The sequence below is a fragment of the Pogonomyrmex barbatus genome, unplaced genomic scaffold (assembly GCF_055798465.1).
Source record: "Pogonomyrmex barbatus isolate J1 unplaced genomic scaffold, ASM5579846v1 scaffold2, whole genome shotgun sequence".
NCBI lineage: Eukaryota > Metazoa > Arthropoda > Insecta > Hymenoptera > Formicidae > Pogonomyrmex > Pogonomyrmex barbatus.
The window spans coordinates 20,560,828-20,584,033 of NW_028297116.1; the positions used below are offsets into that span (position 1 = coordinate 20,560,828).

The window sequence follows — 23,206 nt, forward strand, 5'->3', positions numbered from 1 at the left end:
TCCCGCGCTAATTGACCCTCCCAGAGAGCGAAATCTTTTCCTCGTCTTTGCAATCTTTGAGCACGACTGCATGCGGAAATTCGGCGACGAGGAATAGAGAAAGGAAAAAAAAAAATTAGTCGGAAGTCCGTATCCGTTTTCTAGCGGCGAATGACGAGTGTTTAGGGATTCACGTCACGCGTCCTTCGAGCCTCGCTGTCTTTAATGACACGAACAATCACAAATGGCTTCCTTGATGTTTTGACGTGGTCGTCATGCGAAGTCCGTTGTCATCATCGTTGAAGTTTTACCCCCCACGCAACGTGTTGCCTCGTCCATCAATTGAGATTAATTATTATCATTGGACTGACTTTCTTTTCGGCGCCATTGTGACATAATCGTCCCTGGAACGCGACAACTCGACCGAGAAACTTCATAGCTCAATAAAGATTCGTTAAGATCAAAATCGACTCGCACTCAAATCGCATGACGTGTTAAAATGAACAAAATACTTCGAAGTTCCGTGAGGATTTTCTGAATGACAGTATTTTTTCTATGACGCTTTTTCTCTTACATATTTGAAGCGATTTCAAAAAGTAGATAAAAATATTAAGTAATAAGTATTTTATTTAAAATGTGATAAAGCAAAAATTATTACTTACTTATTAATCTATTTACAGAACGATGACTTAATTTTAAGATTATATCGTGATATATAAGCGTGATAATATAATTTTAATTTATCTTACCAGGCAACAGTTTAATTTTAGTTTATCTTAACAAGCAGTAATTTAATTTTAATTTATCTTAACAATAAGGAGTTTAAATATCCGTATATAAAATTGTTCGAAAATATATATGGACTTATATATGGACTTTAACAGCAAGATGCTCATCGAACAAGTTAAAAATACTTTTGATTATTATTATTATTATTATTATTATTATTATTATTATTATTATTATTATATCTTCTATTATTATATGTGTATAATCTGTGCTGTACTTGTTTTTTCTTGAAATGACAATGACTCGGCTTGCCAAAAGCACAAAACTTATCGTCGTATTTAAAAAATTCCGTGCTAAAAGTGGCCATAATGTAAGCAGGTAGTCGCAAAAAATATTATGATTATCATTATTAATCTCTGTTTAAAATATTCAGCCGATTCGTTATGTGCTATCTGATGTGAAGCACGCACGATCCGACAATTTCGCGCTTGCCAGAAATTCGACCGCTTCTGAAAACTCATCTCTGAAAATGATACCCTCTCTGATGATAATTATTGCAAATTTAGCATTCATTATAATGATCCAAAAGAAATGTGGAACGTAATTTCATACCAAATATCTTGAATATTATTATTTTCGATTTAATCGACAAGACACATAATATACAAACATTTTATTCACTTAATGAAAAAATCACACTTTATACATTTGAGATGTTATTGAAAACCTACTTGCAGTTGAATTGTATGATGATTCTCGAAAACGTCTACCGTTTTGATCGAAATAACAGCTTTATTGTGTAATTCAGGAAAAGAATTTGCGCATGTTAAATAAATTACTAATAAAGAAGTGAAAGATATTACCAATAATATCGTTAATAAATATTAATAAATATTACGAATAATCACTAATGATAAATATACTTTAATAAATTATATAATATATAAAAAAATATACTAAAAAATATATAATTGTCCTCTTTATATCGATTTTTTTATTTAAACATAAATTATTTAGTGGAAATTTGAAAAATATATTTTATCACAATCTTCTAATCATATATAATAATATATATAAATAATCTTGAAATCAACTGAATTAATTGTATATACAGTATGCAAGAAACGAGTAATAAATCAAAATAAATTTCTATGAATTTTAAAGCTGTAATTCAGAGCGTATAAATCTCTCAATTGTATTTGCATATTTTGACAGGAGACATTGTGATTTTTTTCAAGTACTTTTGTATTCATTTTCACAAATCGCGAACAATATGCGAAATATACGCTTGGAAGAGCATCCACGTGTGTGGATTCACGCATTTTTTTTTTTTTAAATTAGAGATTCTCAATGTTTTACAATTACGAGTGAAGTTTGTCCTTCGCATTCCAACCAAATTGACTATCTGCTAATTGTTAAAAATTAACAATTTTCCAATTATTTATTTGATAACGATAATTAACGATAATAAACGAAAAAAAATACATATATATTTAAAAATTGAAAATATTATAGAAATAAAATTTAAAACGAAATCTTGTAAATAATAAAAAATTTGTTCTATAGTATAAGATTTTATCTTGGCTCTTTTCTATACATTTTAACTTTCAACGATGAAAATATCGAACATACAAATAAACAGCCGGAAAATTATCTTTCAATTAATATGAAGTGCTCTCGACAAATACATTGATCACGACTTGATTGCATAATTGACTTCATTCTTCTTTCAATGTCGAATTGCATAACTGATGCTCCTGAGACTCTTTCTAACTGGGATTCCTTGAACCACGCCGCGTAATCAATATGAATTCGCCATATAATTATATCTATTTCATGCCCGAAGAGCCGATATCGTCATACAAGTTTCATGGAATTTCGCATATTGAAAAATATTTGCGCGATATTGGTCCTTATGTGTTCTATCGAATTAACAGCATTCATAACCCAAGCACACGTGCATAAGGAGTAAAATAAGGATTTCGTAATACGATTGGACTAAGTTATCGCCGCTTAATAAACATCAGCTTGATAGGAGAAAAAACTTTATTATACGATCTACAATTCTCGATACTACAAGTTTCATTACGCTCTACAATTATACTCGGTGGCAGCATGGTATAAGGGATGGTAAACACCCGGCAGGCGCATTAACGCATAAAGGTAGCCTTTTAGTAGAAACCGAGTTCAGACCGAGAAAAGTTAAATTGCTGTCGGTCTTGTTCGTCAGGCTGCTCTAAAAGGGCAGTTAATCCGTGATAGGATTGTATTCTCGGTGGAATATTTGTTTCTTATCGAATATAATTTCTGGAAAATCTGCCAGGATTATCATGAAAAATCAATAGAAAAAGTAAAGAGGCTTATGAACGCAAGCTAAATGTAAGTGTTAAAATATGTATTGTCTAAAAAAAAATATAAAAAATGCGTTTATAAGCTTCTTTACGTTTTTTTAAATTAATTTTTAATTTGCAGGAATTTTTAATTTGCAGGAATCCCATGAATTTTATTTTTAATTATCATGAAAATTTATAAAACCCGATGCCCTAATTGCTTTGAAAAATCTAATTTTTAGTAAACAATTTTAAGCGGAATTTTTTCAACAATATTAACTCATCAAGTTCAAATTGATTTAATAGAAGTATCTTATATTCTAAGTATAAATTATAGCAACATTTATATATATTTTTTTATATTTAACTATCAAAAAATTGCCCGCGTAATAAATATAGCAAAAGATTTATCTAACATTTTACATTTATCACATAATTGAAAAAATAGAATATTGCATAAAATAATTGCGAATTGATATTTGCTCGAGAGTTTTTAATAATTAAGATAAAAATAGATTGATTATTAACGCAACACAAAATGTTATTGTGAAAGATTATATTAATTTTAATATTAAATATTAAATGTTAAATGTTTCGCGAATACTGAAATTCTGAAACTTTCATTAAAATAACGGTTATTTCGAAAATAATTCGAGAACGAGTTTCTTGTTACACGTAAACCCGGGAAGTTTCATCTCGAGGGAGTTTCGCTTTCAGGAGTCTAAATGACTCAGCGGCTATGCTGAATTACATTAAGTATAAGAATCTCATTAGAAATATATATTTCTTTTGGGACACTTTGTAGAGCGCAAGAATATCTACCATCATGAAAACGAACTCGTTTCGAGGAATCGTGAGCAACAGACGGGGGTGGCATAATGGAGTTGAGTTTTACGACCTCTCTAGCTTCGTCTTTCTTCAACAGTCGCTCTTTTCAACCTTTTGTGGTTGCTACCCTGTTCCAGCAGCCTCACGCACCTTACTCTTTCCAAGGAATGGTCATGGTCGAACTCGAGAGGGGAGATACGAAGTTCGATCGGAAGGGTAGCTAGGGTGTGTCCAACAGTACTTCTAATGGAGCCAGACGAAATATATATAACTCACTCGACGATATCGTATTATAGTAAAACAATTTATACTTGATTTTTATCGACGTATTTTTCATCATAATATTCTAATGCTATTTCAGAGTAATTCTATTATTGTAAAATCAACGTAAAAAAGTTCTGAGATTAAAATATAAAAAGTTAGAATTAGTTATATCCGAACTCATCATCATTTAATTTTGCATCACTTTATTATGTGCACGCATATAATCTGTCTTGAAAAATATGTTATTTCTTTTGTGCACGAAACTGACAGAGGAAATTCAACACGCGAAAAAAGGTGCGGCATTATTGATCTCGTACGCGATATTATGATAATTTTTAGCGATTAAGCGGAACCAAATAATTACATAAAATTGCGATGGAGAAATTAATGTGTCACGCGCAGTCACTGTTTATATTCTTAGATTGTTTTTGAATTATGAAATATTTCACGAGTAAAATGTTAGATCTTGGTGAAAAAAAAAAAATTATATAACTCGCGTGAAATACCTCTTCCTGGCAGCTCGACAACGATCATGGTCACAGCACGAAAGAGAGAGAGAGAGAGAGAGAGAGAGAGAGAGAGAAGGGAACTAAATCACGGCGAGGTGGTATGTAAAACAGAACGCTAGTTATACAATGCTATACATACGAGCTATGTGTGAGTTCTTCTATTTCTGCGTTGATCGAAACACGATAAATATGCGAAAGGAAACGTTGCCAAACGAGCCGGGCGTTAGCTCGCACTCTCTCGTACATAAATCGCCAAGCGTTAAATAGAACGGAAAAAAAGAGAAAAATTCGACAGGACGTAATTTGAATCATGGTCGGTCGTTGCGCGTCGTTCCACATCTCGTTGTCGACGTTTGCAACAACCTGGCACAACCCGAGGATCCTGAAATCTAGCGCGACTATATACGCACCGACTGACAACCACTTCCCTCAACATATACCGACGCAAGGATGGTCATGGTCGATGGTTGGTGGCGGCTCGAGACACAAAGGGCGCGCGGATCCAGAGTTGGAGGATGAGTTGCGAAGGGAGAAAGAGGAGAGAAAGGGAAAGACGGAAAAGGGAGAGGAGGGGCTCCTCTCGAATAATCCATGGGCCGAAATATCGAGCGGTTGGGACTCTCTCGCGGTTCTCCCCTCTCTGCCGAAGCATTCGTCCGGATCGATAAAACGCTTTACACTCCGTAAATTATCTACTCCGTTACAGTTGCTTCCGCCGTGTTATGTCACACGTCTCACGGATTAAATACGCCTCTAAATACGCGATCTGATAGTTGTACATAGAACGATACGTCGGCGTTGGTTGATGGAAAATACGACTATCCGGCCAGATGTAAATGTGCCAAAATGATGGACCGTAAATAGATTGTATCGTTTTTCAGTAAAATTCTTGCTAAGTCGGCACACGCCGCGATGTTTCAATGTCGATCGATGTGTAACTTATCCCGACCTACGATGGGAATATTAACAGACTGCTTTCATCAGTCCAACTATTGTGATGTAATACGATCACGTACGCGCAGCGATGAATAACATTGCCTGCGCAATAGATATATCTTTCATCCATTACAAAATTACAGGATTTTATTTATAATATTGGCGAATGACAGAAAGACAAATATTAAAAATTTAATTAACGTTACGTAACGCAAAATATTTCTCTAATATTTGAGAATATTATATCGAATGACTAAAACAGTCGATTTAAAATGAGAATTAAAAAAAATTACGTATCTTATAGTAAATATGATTTACTGTGAACATGTTTTATAGTTTTGTATATACAAAAAGAAAGTATAAATTTTGGAGTTGCAAGCCTTATAAGTCTACACATTCTTTGATTTGATATCCGTCATCGCCATTTTTATTCATGCCAGACTACTTATTTCATGTTATTTATTCATAAGCGCAACATGTACGTAGATGAGACATAGTAGAGCTAGACATAAATCATAAAAGAGTATTTTCCAGTTTGTTTTCGTAAGATAATGCTATAGCGCGCAGCTTCCTCGACTAAAAATGGCGGCTCGTTTCCAAATGTGCCATTCTGTCAATGTAATGAGTTTAGCTGACTCCACCCAAACGCGAATCCGAACCTAACGGAACGAAAGGTGGGTGATGAGCGAAAACGAAAGGACGACAGAACGGGGCGAGAAAAAGATCGAAAATGTGGCGAGAGCGGAAGTGTAGAGAGGGGAAGGGATACTAATAAAATAAAACGTCATTGCAACGAAGTTAAAAGAGGAAAGCAATTAGTGGGACTGGTAAGACGGAGGGATGTTTGGACAGAGAGAACCTCGGATAGTCCTATGACCTGGCTCCGGGAGGAAGGGGCATCGAGATAAAGCGGAGGACGCGGAGGAGAGATTTACGATACTACCGTGAATAAGGGAGAGAGAAGGGGCCCGAAGATTGGTCGGCTAGCGGGGTGAGAGGCCAGGGGCAGAGGAGTTATGCGAAGAGAAGAGATTCGGTTTCGCGTTGATGTGAAGGAGAGGGGCAACGGAACGGGTTGGGGTGGCGAGGGGAATATGGGGAGGGGCAGCGACGTGGCCTCGGGCTGTACGGGAGGTAAAGGGAGGAGAGAATTCGAGGCTGTTGACCGGGCCTCGAATTCGAAAGGCTTACTTACGCGGGCTCGCAGTGAGGCAGGACGCGGTCCCGCTCGTGTTGCCGTGTTGGCGACGTGCACGAGAGAAAGAGAGACCGCACAGCATGGGGGGGGGGAGTAGAGGAGAGAAGAAGAGGGCGACCACGCAATCGCTGACACCGCCCGAATTTCGCAACAGCGGTGCCCAAACACGACCGTGCTCCACGAGTCCTTCAATTTGTTTCACGACGGAAGAGATCATTCAAACAGAAGTGAATATGATATCTAAACGTTTATTTGTTGTACAGATTGTTTTACAGGAATAATAATTTATCAAGTTTATATTTATTTCGATAATGTCAATGATTTTCTTTTTGTGTATATTAAAAACGTTTAATATAATAATTTATAACGAACAAATATAAAACTTGTGGCCGAGTATGGTTAGTTTTAAAGCATCGTTAGATTACTTTTTTATATATTGATTGAATACATTATAGTCGAATGAATAATTTATATCTTTACATACGTCAATATTACCAAAATTAAATTTTTATATTAAATTTTTTTATTAAAAATTGCATTAATGAATAAACCATCTCTGATGCCTACGCGTATATGAGTTTAATATGATACAAGAATAGTATGTGACGTCATTTTATATTTCGATAACATAACGCTAATGAGATGTGCATTTTGTGAACTGTGTATCAGCAGCGTCGCCCCAGAAATTTAATACGTGTAATGATAAAATTCTAAGTAGTGAACTACAGTTATCTCGTTTCTCTCGCATGATAACGTTCTTAGCAAGATAGATGAGTTATATAATGAATATAACAACATTATAATGAGCCTGGATTACATTATTATATTAATATATAATATTAATATTACAAAAATATAAAAAACTTTCTCTACGTTAGAAACACGTGTATATTAAATCGTGCAAACCTATTTTTTCATCTTTACATTTATACTCAAGTTTTTTAAACATCATTATTAAGGATTTAATTCGTGGCAAGATTAAAGAGAAAAGATTTCATTTATAGAGGGAAAATGAAAAAAAAAAAGAAATTGCGAGAGAGAAATTTAAATTTGTTAACGTAGATCAAATATTTTCATATAGTACAGATTAATATTAATTTCATTATTTTGTATTAACTAAAGAGTCAATATTTACGATTAGAGATTCTATGTATAAAATAAGATTAAGCACCTTATAGAGCATTAGTTTTTTTAGATAAATTATTTTTATTTATTATTTAAATATATCCTCTGCTGCTATAAAATAATAGATACGTGACCAAAAATTGTGAAATTGAACGCGTCTATTGTCTCATACAATTTCGCTCCAACGACCTTGAATATGTATATCGGTCGACCGCCGTTGTGGGAGGGTAGCAAACCCCGTATCGATCCTCATAGGAGCATGGACTCCTCTCCGGTCCTATCCTATTCGGCAAAGCCATGCCACCAGAACCCCTTCTCCAGGACGGATCGAAAGTCTCGTGTCCTTGACGATGGAGAAGAGGGCGCGGCGTACCGAGAGCGGGGGTCGTACGGCGGATGTCCCTTCCAAAGTACAAACTTCTCGGATGAGGGAAGAGATTTTCAGCGAGCGCGAAAGAATGGATCACAGTCAGATATCACCAGAGCGTGATACAAACTCATAAACGTGTAGCCAACTATTTGCTATTTTATGATCGGGAACTTGAGAGTTAGTTATAACGTCAAAGGCGTACTACGTTCTTTTGAATTTTAATTAAAAGCCTGGCTACGCTATAATGTACCTGTCAAAATGGTTATACGAAGCCATAGTAGTAGACAAAACCGTTATACTGTCGATCCAATTAGAAGCGCAAAGCACGCACCATTGAAGGTGACTACGTACGAGAGTCGGGCGAAATACTTTGATCCAGAACAAGAAAGTTATATTTATTATATTTTTCTTGTTTCTTGTTTTATTCCATGAAAGGAAAAATTCGTAATAAAAAATTCGTATAACATTACATTTTTTTTAAAAAAGATATTTTCGCTAATCTATAAAAATAATTTTGAAAAATGTGATAGATAAATTTTAAGGAAATTTAAAAGTTTTAAGAATTCGTGTAATTAAAACTTAATAGATATTAATTATAGAAACGTGTGCCATTCTAATTCTTATATATGGGAAAAATTATTTCTTATATGCGAAGTATTGTAATGACGATAATACATCACGGGTTTTACACTTCAAATTTTTAATTAATTACAAGATGTATTTTCACGAAACATTGTACACATTGTTAATTAAATTAGATAAAAGTCGCGATTATATTAGAGCTAAAGCATATACAGGGTTTAAAGTGTATTGTTATGTGAAGTGCATTGTTATGTGAATCTATTCAATAATTATATTGCAACAATTGTCTCCATAATTGTAACTATAAATAGCAACAGGAATATCATGAGATGTTTTCAAACATTTTATTTCGTTTATAGGGTATTTTTGAGCTTATTAATATTTAAGCTTGTGTCTTCCAACAACGATTCATTGAATCATTCGTGCGAATGTGCGATGTACAGTTGATGATGGCTGGCTAGATAACGGCAATAAACTTCTGGCCATGAACTCACGGTCGTTAGACTTCAGAAGTCACATACTTCGTTTCCTGAATCAATAAGGAAATGGTCCACCCACGACGTGATCGTGCACTTCAATGCGCGCTTTGTGCCACTGCGTCTCCGGGCTTACGGCTTATGATTCACGTGGGACGAGTATTGAACGCTTTCACAGGATTAAATGAAACACGCATTAATTATTGCACGCTAATTACGTTCGCTTTTGCAATCTGTCATTTCCGCGGTGCCTCCGCCGTTGCGTGCATTATTTTTAGGATCAAAGTGCTTCCGTATTTACTAATACTCAGATCGGAGATATATACGTCTCGAGACACTGGATGATACGAGGAAACTCGACTAGCGATAATCGAAACTCATGATAATTAAAATAACATTTTTTTTTCCATTATTAAAATGTGCAATAATTATTACATTTCCTGAAATTCTCGTTTCAAATATTCTGACGTTTTGGATATGTGTATACGCGCCAATAGTTTAGTAGACTGTAAATATTGAACACGTGTCGTGCGGATGTATAATGTTTATGCGTTAATTCTCAATATGTAATTAACATGAGACTTGACAATTTGCTATGATTTTATCTCGCAGCCCTATACAAATCATCATATACATAATTTACTATATTTCTCATAATTTAGATGTACTAGTAAATATATTTGGAATTTATAGGACATTAAATTTTATTTAATATATTGGACATTTTAAAATGAACAGCTATAATTATTTAGCTTTAACTGTGTCTCCTCTGCTATATTTTTAATTATGATATATTATTATTTTAAAAATGTTTTATAAATTCAAATAAATTGCGAGTCTACAAAATTTGAATTTCATTACAAATATATTTCCTTGATTTTAATTAAGAAATCCGATCATCTACTTCTTGAAATAGTATAATTTTCTTTTTAAATTTTACATGATAGATGCAACAAAGATCTGCCATCAACAATTTGCGCATAAACTCACGAGAATTTCATTCCTCGTAGAAATGTCCCTCTGCGTATTGCTTTTGTCACGTTCACCACGACCTATCCAACTTATAATTCTAGGACACTTCTCACACGCTCTCACATCTACCTACCTACACGAGTGTGCATGCTTATGCATATGGGGTACAAAAAAAAAAGCGAGACGCATAAAGCGAGGTCTGTCAGAAATTTTTATCGTTCTGTCTATCAGCTTAGCTTATTTTGCAAACAAGATATTCGTAGCACGTACAGAGTATGTCGGAAAGATAAGAAGCTGCAGAGATTTCAACGAGAACAGAGTTACGAAATGCTAAATGAGCAAAATCGAGAATTTAATGATTTAGTGTATAAATAACTTATATTTATTGTCAAGCTATACATTTATTGATACTTTGTATTACTAAAGAATATATATAATAGCTTGTTGATATTAGATGGTTTTTGAAAATGGAACGAAATTGGTCAAGTTATACGAGAAATGAATTTTGCATTACGAGAAATTAATTCAGTCTCATTACGCTTTGTAGTTTGATGAATTTTATTAAAATCAAATGAGAAAGGAAAATAAATTAATAAAAATGAAAATAAAATATGGATAAATTATGCGTTGTGCACGAAAAAAATTTCCATTTGCGAAATTTTTTATATTACATATATTTTTAAATAAATTGTTAATTTTTAAAATTATTTCATAAAAATATCAAAAATAATTTTGAAAAGTTTCTCTGTATATACTATTATAATCGTTTATTATAATTGTTTATTATAATTGTTTATCTCTTTTGCAGATAATAAATAAATTTTTACTCGTTAAAATTATTGCAAATATTAAATCGAAATATATGAAATATCAATAAATAAAAAATGTGTGGAAATGTAGAATCTTTATTATATTTTAATTACGCTAACAATTTTAAAACTTTCATGTTTTCTCTCTTTTGTCGCTTTGTCTTTACTTTTGAAATGAAATTTCTTTTTGTTATTGAATTTTATTCGTTTATCGAGAGAATTGACGAATCAAAGGAGTACTAAAATGTATTTAATCCTGTGAAAATCGTGTTATAAAAATCCATTACTGTCCGAAACTCGCTTCCTCTTGTGTATCTTACGATTGAAGAGTGAAGAACAATTCTCTTGTATATATTTTCTGGAAATTCATTTTTTGTATCATATACGATTGTTACAAGTATATCATTATTTATTTAAATCAAAGTTAAAAATCAGATTTGCTAATATAATATCCATCGATATATTTCTTCTACTTTCATAAAGATTTAAGGAAGAATTTTTCTACTTGAACAAATATAACTCTTTCAATATAATCCTTTCTAAAGTTAAAGTGACTGTTTCTTAATTATTGCGAACAAGATTATGAATGAGAGAAACGAATTTTTATTCCTTCTAAATATATGAGATGTTATTGACTGCTTGGAAAGTCTTTTTTCCACTTTTCTTGAGACAATTTTAAGATAGATAACAAAGGAATCGCCTCCAGAAGTAATCTAATGTCTCAGAATTCCATTATACGTTAAATCTGTAAAAATTATTTTTTTTTTTTAATTTTATTTCTTGTCATCGGTACATTTGAAAACAAAAATAGACAGTTATCGTAGAGTTCTCTCAGAATTAATTGTCCCTGCAGGCAATAAAGATCGCAAATCTATGCCTTTAATGAATGCTTTTAATGAATGTTCCGTCATCTTTTTAACTCCTTCCGGCTTGGCTGGCTTTGTCCATGTCGTCTGGATGCCATATACATGTAAAGAAAAAAATGCAGATGATGTAACTTGGAAAAGAAGCAGATTACGTTTGGGAGAGCACGTTTATAAGAATCATCTGGCCTGACATAATTTATCGCGGATAACAACTCCAAATTAAGTCCAACTTCAAAATTAATGACTTCTGCCTTAATTGCCTCGTCAGCAATGGCGTAATATAATACCAGTGATACACACAAAAAAATATGTATGTATGTATGCATGTATGTATGTATGTATGTATGTATGTATGTATGTATGTATGTATGTATGTATGTATGTATGTATGTATGTATGTATGTATGTATGTATGTATGTATGTATGTATGTATGTATGTATGTATGTATGTATGTATGTATGTATGTATGTATGTATGTATGTATGTATGTATGTATGTATGTATGTATGTATGTATGTATGTATGTATGTATGTATGTATGTATGTATGTATGTATATATGTACGGAAAGAACATTTTTGCTGGCAAATCTAAAAATTTGGCTACATACAGATTTGAAAACGATTTTGTTGGGCCTTCAAAATTATTATATACGATGTTCAAATTGATTGTTAGAAAATCAAACATTTTTGCAGTATTATCATATTTAAGTGATCTACAAAATAATTTTGATGGACCAACAAAATTATTTTCAAATCTGTATCTAGTCAAATTTTTAGATTTATCAGCAAAAGTGTTCAAAAGTGTGCAAAAGCGTGTGTGTACACACACACACACACACACACACACACACACACGCACACACACACACACACACACACACACACACACACACACTTTGCATGCATGACATGTTTAATATTTGTCGTAAAATTATGTTCTATATAACAATTACCGCATTATTATATGTTCGCAGTTCTCTAATCGAGTGCGTTAATATTGATGCTTTAATTATTGATTATTTCCATTTCACGTTGTAGCAGTGTGCCAGGTAGATTACCATATCCAATGATGACATAATTAGCAATAATTTATAATGGCTGCAGATTTTTTTTTTCTTTTCCTTTCTGCCCAATCACTCGATTAATTTTTTTATATATAAGCAAAGGTTGTAATATACAGTCAATATTTTTTAATCCTACTTAATAATCTTTTCTGATTTTTTTAATAAGACCGGTTTTATATATATAATTTCAACAAAAAATGCAGTCATCAAGCGCATTAGAAACAATTAATTATTTAATCGCAGTATGAAATAAAAATTAAATCGGCACCGATTAATTCATTAGTATCGTTCCTAATCTTCTTCATTGTGATTATCGGTCACATGAAAATCTTGTTATATAAAAGTAATCTTATCGCGTACCATTGCGTACATAAATGTTTCGAATAAAAAATTATGTATTTAAATTATGTATTTAGATTCGCAAATGAGATCGGGCAAGAAGATATATACAAAACTCAAACTCGCGCGCAAAGGATTAATAGATACGCGTCGTCGTTTATTGATGCAATTTGCCTTCGTTTTCGGAATTCTGTTTGAATTGTGAATGTTTCTCATCAGCGATAAAGACTTGTTTATTGATGAATATTATCATTGCCGCCGACAAATTGGCCTTGGGGCCAAAGATCGGCAAGTTACGTCATCATCCGAAAAGGTTTCGACGGCCTTGCGCGTTCGGTCGAATGGATTTCGGATGAATCGTATTCTCTTTCCGCGCAACGCGAAAGAAAGCGCAACGTCGTGTCAGCTGCGCGTTTAATTAGGTCCTTAATCGATGGGAGCGACTTTCGCGACCTTGACCCGCCACTCTTCCGATGAGGGTGAGTCGAAATAATCGATCTGCCGTTTAAGTATCCGCCCATCCTCGAGCTGTTACCTCGCAATCTCGGCGAGAAATATATTCCCGCGTAAAATTGCGCTAACGTTATTATTGTCCCGCGTATTGTCGTGTCTATGCGCCGGCGATTGTGGCGTCGTTGAATTTTTATATCATTGTTTCGTGGTGAGCTTAAATATTTATTGCCTGTCGTGTAATGTCATGGCTACGAGAGATATACGTCCTGCCATCTCCCGCGAGTTACATTATTACATTACTGTGACGTCGGGATACACATTCGGCAGCTGACATTTACATGCGGCGGTTCATTCGCGGGAAATCCATTATCAGATTCATCATAATTTCAACTCGTTTTTTTTCGCATTTTAGCTCGATGCAGCAGTTTTTCACAAGCCCGAGGGACAACGATGGCACTCATCAAAATGTCGCTCTGTCGATGGATTTCTATTTTAATTACGTGTATAATTTCACAAATATGTTATTGTCACTATTGTGCATAGTATTTTAATCAAACCACAACATCAATCGCACTCTATAAAAAAAAATATAACAAGAGAAAAAAGAAAAAAAGAGTGTATTGTGACATTCGTCTAAATTCATCGTCCTTATCAATTCACTCAATGTGATAATGTGATGCACAGCTATTCGAAAATTCGATTATTCGCTTAAGTTCTACCAACGATTGGAATAATTATCTCTATCTCTTATCCTGTTTTGCCGTGGCTCTCGAGGTCGCTATCCCCCAGCTGTCTCAACTGCGACTCTATCAAAATGTTAAAGCGAAGTCTTGGCCGTTATTATCGCCCCGATAACGTCTCAAAGTCATCGTTGGAGTGACTGCTCAGTAATTGTTCAGAATAATCGCGATATTGTAAAAAATCATTGAATAACGCTGATTTTAGAAATTATATTATTAATGATTGCAATAAAGAAAAAATATTATATAATTTTTTACTTGATTCTTTAAATTGTTTTCTTGCCGATCGCATTTTTTTTACTGAAAATATATATGTATTTACGCAAGTACAATCTCGTATCATAAAGTGATTTATTGAATTTGTATTTGTTTGATAATTATTTTTATAATAATTCAAAATGAAATTTTATTAAGATTATGTTTATCAAAAGTTTGAAAATTTTATATCTAAAACGCTATAAAGAATGTCTGATTTTTTTCAAAATCTTAATTTTTATTAATATTTTTGACACACAATCTTGATGATATGAATCGATTAAAATGGAATACACTGTGTATTGAATGACATTTTACGTTAGTGTAATTTGCGTCATCGATACTAGCACGTACTTCAATCAACTGTATAATGCGCGCATCCTCTTCAGTTAACAGCAATAATCAACAAAATAGACTGTCAATTTCTATAATACTTCCTACATTCCAAAAATTATCGTTTATCATCCATGCAGTATCGTATTTGCAATATTTTACATTACTGTAATTTGCAGCTATCATGATAAATGGTAAAATAGATTAACTCTTACTCTCACAGGTTCTACTTACAGGGGCAATCAATGAACGACCTATCTGTTTCTAATTTCACCCTTCTTTCATCTTCGTGAATTAATGATCGCGATAGATCGCGGACGTTTTATTTACCGCGGCGCGGTATCCCAAGTAGCGTTTTGCACTGCCCTCGCCCTTTCATTCATTTCTCGAGCTGTCCCCGAAGTATCGTTTGTTAACATTATAACACGATCCGGTTGCGAACACGAGATACTCGGCGCTCGGCCAGATACGCAACGGATAACAGACGGTAAAGCCAAAGTGCCGATTGTTTATTGCCGGTGACGTGTCTCGGGAGAAAGGGGGGGTGGGGGGAAGCGCGGGATCGCGCGACGATAAATATTTCGGACGGCGAATTAATTCAATGTACGTTAAACCAATTAGACCGACTTTTGCGAGCGCGATCGAGAGATTTACCGAAGCCGACGATGAGAGATAAATTGATCGCGCGCGGCTCCGAGAAGACCTCAGGCATACGTACTCACGCACGCATACACACAGGTCGTAAATCACGTTGACCAGCCTTGATCTATAACTGTGCCCGAGAATGCCGCATGATTTCCTAACAATGTGCTTGATCCTTTTTAGATGCCACATTGTAACATTGTATATCCGTAACTATACATGTAGAGCTATCATATATTTGAAGGTAGTGCGCGCGCACCACACCCACCCACACACACACACACACACACACACACACACACACACACACACACACACACACACACACACACACACACACACACACACACCACACTGTCTTCGTAATAAAAATATATGCTACGCAAGTGCCAAAAAAAAGTAATCAACACTATTTAAAAGGATTTAAATATCGAACTTTAACTCACTATGAGAGTTGCCGCATAATTCTGAAAATTTATAATCCTTTTTTTTTTTTCACCGTTTGGCCATAACGAAAAGGTTTATTAAGGGGTTAAGATATTAGCTTTCAATCTATTACATAAGCAATTCTATCGCACCTGAGCAAAAAGATTAGGGCCATAAATGCACACGTTGTATGCCATCAAGATGCCGAATGCGCACGTTTAAATATTTCTCGCTTCGATCATTTTATACATGTACAGAGCGAGCAACAGGTCGTCATTTCCAAACACTTGTATGATGCAACGCATAAATCAGCAATATTATTTTAAATAAGTTTGACTTCATGTGCAAAAACGAATGTGCTTATAACAAATTATAAAAAATTTATTGTATATATATATAATTATATAAAAAGTTATATTGAATTATATTTATGCAAATTACAATCGATATATCGTAAGTATAATAATAGACAAAATAATTTTTAACGAGTTGTATAGTACTGTATAACAGATCGTATATCTAGTAATAGTATGTTAATTGGCAGAAAATGTATGTCACGTCGTCCTTTCTTGAATATCCGATTACGCAAACTTACAATGTTGCGATACATTCGAAGTAATATTTAGCAATAATCCATCACTTACAATAATCCAATGTGTCAATCTATCAATGCGAGATTAATCGTTTGAATAAATTAAGAAAATTAGTGATCCCTTTTGTAAAATTTATAGCCCCAAGACATATGTATCTTGTGCATATTTAACCTTTAGAAATTGGTAAGTCGGTTTTTCGGGTCTAGATTTGTCTCAGCTTTTTCCTGAAAAATATTACAACTTAGTATAAATCAAAAATTTTTTATTTTAAAGACGAAAAAGTCAAACAGTGCATCTAATTTTTAAAGGTTAAATGTGCAAATTATATTAAAATTTAAAATACTTATTTATATATTTTGCTAAAATGTTAACACATTTTGAAAAATAATAATGATTATTTTGTTTAGTAATATTGAAAAGAAAAAAAACTATTTTATGAAAATCTACATTGCATGGAAAATTTTATATGCTTTCACAATTTTGATAATTCAATTCGGAAACAAAGACCTTAATGAATCTTAATAAATTCGATAATCGAAGAATGCTAATTATGTTGAATTAATAATTACAAAATGTAATAACATTTATTCAAGTTGTTATGAAATATTAATCGTTAAATCTCGATGATTCTGACTATATTTAAATACTATCATTTTATGATTGGTAATAATTAAGAAGACCAGATTAATGCTTTTTTTGCAAAAAATGGATGACCGAATTGTAAAGAATTTATATTTATAAACACTGATGTAATCGATAAGAAATAGATCTAACTTAATGCCTATACGATTATAAACGATTCGAAAGTAAAAGGAAATCATCATGTTAAAATTTCAATTGTGTTTCGAAAATTATATTTGAATATTTAAAAAAATATTAAACGATTAATTTAATTATATGCACAAACAATTCAATAAAATAGTATACTATATAATAATTAACTATGTGATATAATGAAGATATTATAATTTTTTCTCATTGCGATATAAATTGATACATACAATTTAGAAAATTTGCGAAAATTTAATTACAAAGACAAATATTCATGTATGATTAATACGAATTAACTATTTATATATTTTTCTTCTTTTTATATATTTATTACAAAAATGAAACTTATATTTCTTATATTTAGATTTTAACAGTTATTAGCATATATGGGTGTTACATGCTATTGTTAAAGAAAAAGTGATGCTTTATAATTATAATTTTAGTTATTATTGTCACAACTTATAATTAAATTAACTACATTATTATAAACGTGAGAAATTCTATGTATAGACGATATATTATTCTCTTATTATCATCGTAACTAATAACATCCTGTTTTCTTTGATAAGATTAATCTATTATTCTCATATTAAAAATTATAATTAATAAGTAGGAAATTTCATATAATGAATTTATTCCGTAATCTATATATTCTTATATTATTAACATAAGAAAGTGTCTATAAATAAATATACAGAACAATTAATTTATTTTATTTTGTATGCTAATGATTTATGAACGTCACTAAAACGTCACTAAATTCCCTTTTTATTCTTTGTTATAGCAATCCACGTGCGTCACGGAACATGGCGGAAAAACAACGCCGCGACAATCTCAACGCGAATATATCGACGATGGCGACCCTCGTGCCAAGCGTTGCTGGAAGTTCGAGGAGAATGGACAAAATATCCATTCTTAGGTTGGCCACCGCTTTCCTGAGAACACGCTACAGTAAGTCGACCTTGGAACTTTTTTTCACACCTTCTCACGAAACATTTTCTTTATATTGAATTTCTATTAATTTCTGTTAATTATTTCTTGTTTATTATTGCTGTTATTTCATTTAGTATCGTTGTGATTTCATTTTATTTTAACAATTCTAAACATATAGTTACATGTTACCACTTAGTAACTTGTTTTTGCTTAGGATGACTAAGCTAAATTAATTGTTATTTATACAATGCCGTTTATATAGGCGTGAGAAACAAATATATTCACAACTCAGTCTTATGCATTTTTTACAGCGCTCGGAAGTGGCTCGATGAATTTTCTTCCTTCGCAGTTTAACGATCAATTCGATCTAGAACAATTTTTCGTTGACGTAAGTACAACGTTTATTTCTGATACGATTGAGACGATCAAAACTCTAGATTAATCTTTTTAAATTATAATAGCACCTGATTGACAGCGGAGGCTTTTTTCTCATAGTCACTGCAACAGGAAAAATCGTCTACGTCAGTCGACAAGTAGAGCAACATCTCGGCCATGTTCAGGTGAGTTTTCCTCATCATTTTCCTCATCATGTGATGCGAAGAATAATCTCCATTAACGTTACTGAAGACCGTAATTTTATTTTTTTCTTCGAGCTCTTTATTTTAATCAATTGCTTGAAGATCGCAGATATTTTGCCACTAGGGAAAAATGTATTTTAGAAAAATCCATAGTGTCAAGGAGATATCCTATTGGCTTTTGCATTCTATTTAAAAGTACAGAAAATCGAATAATTTATGATTTTGGAAACGCCAAACTTTTGATATGAGTAAATATTAATTCCAAGAAAAATCGTGAAGTTCTTACTGTCATGATATTTCGGATATTCGAGAACCTTACATATCGCGAACGATTTAAGTTTTCTATGCGCCAGCGCACGCAATGCTTGAAAATTCAATTGATCGCGAATATTAGAATTATTTTTACATTATCAACCGCGCGTGTTTCTTTAATATTCACCTAACTAACAGCTTCGAATAAAAATAGCATGTTACTTAATATGATACCAATATAATACATAATACTAATGAAAGAATAGCGCAAACACTTTTTCACGAAAGGAAAACGTGTTTTCAATACACGGTGAAATGAACTAATACGTTTTTTCGTGCATCAATGATAAATGATCCTATCATCGCCCGAGCGTTCGAGACGTTCGCTCTACAACTATTAATGGCAGCTATTTACTCGGCATCGGCATTTCGCGGAAACTTTCATCTCTTTAGCGCGACGGATTTCCCTTTTTCCTTACAACGTGTTTATACGGCACATTTCGCGCCGGCGCTGAAAAGAAGATGAGCGGGTGAGAAAGGAGAGTATGGGGGGAGGAGGGGGGAGGGGGGATGGCAGCGATCGCGATCTCGCGGCTACAGCTGCAGCTTCAGCTGCAGCACCGACCTACCCCGTAGCGCGCGGAGTTAGGAATTATCGATCAAATGAATGCGTGCAACGCAAATATGCTCCCATGGCAACCAGCGTGCTCCTGTGCTCTCTGCTCCTTTTCGTTCGCTGTGAAACGTGCGCGCCCGCCAATATCCGCGCGCGTTTGTTTTGCGTATTTATACGCAAACGCGCGGAATTACCCCATGCACAATTGCTCGCGAAAAGATCTCGCGCGTCCGCTCGCGCGTTTCGACGAAAAATTCGCTCGCAAAATGAAGCGTACGATGATCCCACTTAGTAATTATTCACCGGATCCACGTGCGATTTTTCCCGGAAATTCACGTGTTTAACTTCACGCATATATATCTACCTAATGGATTCAGCGGGTTTCCGCAGAAATCCATTTTAATTCGGGAAACACGAAACCAAAATGTTAAGAAATTTCATTTACGTTATTTAACTAAACTTAAATGGATACGCATTTAAATGTATGTTGGATATTGCAAACATTATTATTTTGTATATAGTGTATGCGTAGTGGAAAACGTTTTACATGCAACAGTATAATGATTGTCTTGAATTAATAATTATATACATTTCATATATTTTTAATTTAATTAGAAAATGATATTTTATTTAATAAAATAGTGACATTGAGATATCGTTGTTAAGAAACCTAACTTAATTACACCAGTTATATAATATAGTGATACGTCTTTATTTGTAAAATTAGAAGAATTACGTGGGTTATTAAATGAGTCATTCGTAATGTCGTCTATATTTCTTTCTTTATATTAAGAAAACTGGTATCACGAATTGGTATCACGAAAAATTTGGCTTATCGGAGAATATTAATTTAGCAGACGTGATTAGGTAAAACGCGCTGCGAAAATTATTACGTAAAACAGGGCGTGTGATTAACCGCGGAGGCAAACTTAAGGATCAGGTAATGAACATTACGGAAATAATGCGCGTGTTCGTTTATATCTTGCGATAAAATCAGACCGGCTAACTATCCGCTGCAGATATTAAGCAAGTATTGTGCGCAAATAATTAGCGCGATCGATGTTGAGATATGATGTACGTATAACGAGAATCTCGCTTTGCTGCCTGCTGTGCTCCTTTGTCCCTGGCGTTGCGTCGTCATCCGACGAGATCGGCATATCCGACCTTTCCGGACTATCGGATACGTCGTAATTATGCACGTGACGCTTCTCTCAGCAACAGAATAATCTTATTTCACTCAAAGCCCCGGCGCACTGAGAAGAAAACTCAAAAGAAACGAGCTGAGTTAATGTATTCTTCATCCGGAGAACTGCGCATTGCACTGAGAAAAAAATAAGAGAAAAACACAGAGGAAAAAATGTAAACAGTACGAGAAGACAGCTTATATTTTAATTTCGAGATTGACAATCGCAAAAATGCAGAAGGATATCATATACATTCAAAAATATATGCCATGTTTCAAAGACTCTCCGATACTCAAAGACGAGATCCGTTTAAAAGCGTTTTCAATTGCGAATGTTGTATTTCAAGGATTTGAAACGTTTGCAGGAAAAGAAATTTTCAATTCGAATCTCTCTTTGACATTTCGGTGTTCTCCTCATTGAAAAATCTGTCGTCTAAATTTAAGTCATTATTAATCTTGTTGGAAGATAAAATTTTGCCGTTCGTCGAGCATTTTACGAGACACTGAATCAATAACTGGCCCCTGGAAATCGAATCTACTATGAGATCGCCGGATAATAAAAATTTGAAAACAGTGGAAGTCATTAGCGTATACAGTCCTGTTAAGCGATATCTCATACGTCTACATTCACGAAGACGCTTCGATACAGATATTAAAATTTAATTACAATAAAATTCTTCGTCATTTGCGAGCACGATTAATAATGCGATTAATTGTTTAAGCGAAAAAAGATTTACATGTTTTTTCAGGTATTGCGGAGAAATTGTGCACAGAACTTTGTTCGTTGGGTTCCTCATACAATTTCCTAAGGTTCCCAGATTCCCACGGTCACTTTCGGTCGCCCTTAACGAAACAATCCTTTTTCACAGCATATACAGCCTCGTGCGAGCACTAAGAATAGCTAAGCGACCAATTTTGGTGTTTTCGTTGGAGAAAATGGATTTGGGTTACGACCGGTGACGTAAGAGCCCCTCGGGGTCTTCGAGACAATACAGAGCGAATATTAGGCGGCGAAGTAAAAGATTATACCTGCGACCTGTAGCCGTATATAATTAATTAGAATGGTAGTTACGAGATTAGGAACAAAAAAGGAGTATAAACCGATTTGGCTTCTTTATGGCACATCGCGGCGTCGTTTTTACAACTACTTTTACGTTTATATGTATTTTTCAATGACACATATAAATTAGAAATGTCCACACGCTTATAGCTATGTTTAACTTCTAACTTTGACTTTTTTCTTTTTATGATTGTGTAGAAAATTAGCTGTCAGTTCTAAACTCAATTTACGAGAAGCTATTTAACACGTGTTCGCGTAATTGTCGTTTCTTTTGAAAACAATAGGTAAAGCACGTCATCTATTTATTAATAAATTTTGCGAATTTATTTTCTTTTTTTATTTCGACCAGTCGCGCAAGAAGAAGATAATTCTTTGCCAGTTTTAAAAAATCACAAGATCTTCTGTTATTTATTTATTAACTTTACTCTCTGACATTGCTGCTCGTCTGCGATGCATTCATATTGAATTGCATTGAGTTGTGGAAGATCATGTAAGATAAAGGGCGCTAAAAGGATATCGGAATCTTAATCTGAAATCTGGAAGGATGACTCTTACGAGAGTCTTCCCGGAAATATTCTTTTCGAATCGATACTTTTTTAGTACGATTAGTCTCTTCGGGTTATTGCCCTTTCGTTTGCGTCCAAGGTTGCACGTGTTTACCGAGATTCTAGGAGAAACATACGCGACGATATTAGTCCTGAAACAACAAGGATAAATTTTCCACGACACTACGATGAACGTTCGCTCGATGAGACGCCAATCGTCCATGCAAAATTAATTGAAAATCCATAAAGATTTATTTCGAATTAGAGAACCTGTCGGAGACTTCAATGCTCGTTTCAAATTCTCGTTCCGATTTCACGAGGCTTGTAGTTCGCGATGGGGTAGCGGAGCGGCGCTCCGCCAACGTGCTTTATCGCTTCTCACCCCGTCGCCCCGTAATCCCGAAGTTTCCTCCCCGTTTCTCTACGAGAAGAAAACAACGGGGCGGA

At 34.0% G+C, this 23,206-nt stretch overlaps 1 protein-coding gene and 1 long non-coding RNA gene across 5 annotated transcripts in view; one reads left to right on the plus strand and one right to left on the minus strand.

The window, feature by feature from the left end:
* The window catches only part of LOC105430304 (uncharacterized), an 85,272-nt gene that overhangs the window by 48,899 nt on the left and 13,167 nt on the right, over nucleotides 1-23,206 (plus strand). For all 4 annotated transcript variants that reach the window (XM_089077168.1, XM_089077171.1, XM_089077170.1 and 1 more), the window contains 3 exons: nucleotides 18,377-18,543; nucleotides 18,837-18,913; nucleotides 18,987-19,085. In XM_089077168.1, coding sequence (XP_088933294.1) covers nucleotides 18,377-18,543; nucleotides 18,837-18,913; nucleotides 18,987-19,085 — 343 coding nt within the window. The remainder of the gene's footprint in view (nucleotides 1-18,376; nucleotides 18,544-18,836; nucleotides 18,914-18,986; nucleotides 19,086-23,206) is intronic.
* On the minus strand, nucleotides 11,862-15,533 carry LOC148936750 (uncharacterized). The gene is made up of 2 exons (XR_016139337.1): nucleotides 15,395-15,533; nucleotides 11,862-12,060 (listed from the first exon to the last, which is right to left on the minus strand). It is a non-coding gene; the product is annotated as an uncharacterized LOC148936750 (long non-coding RNA).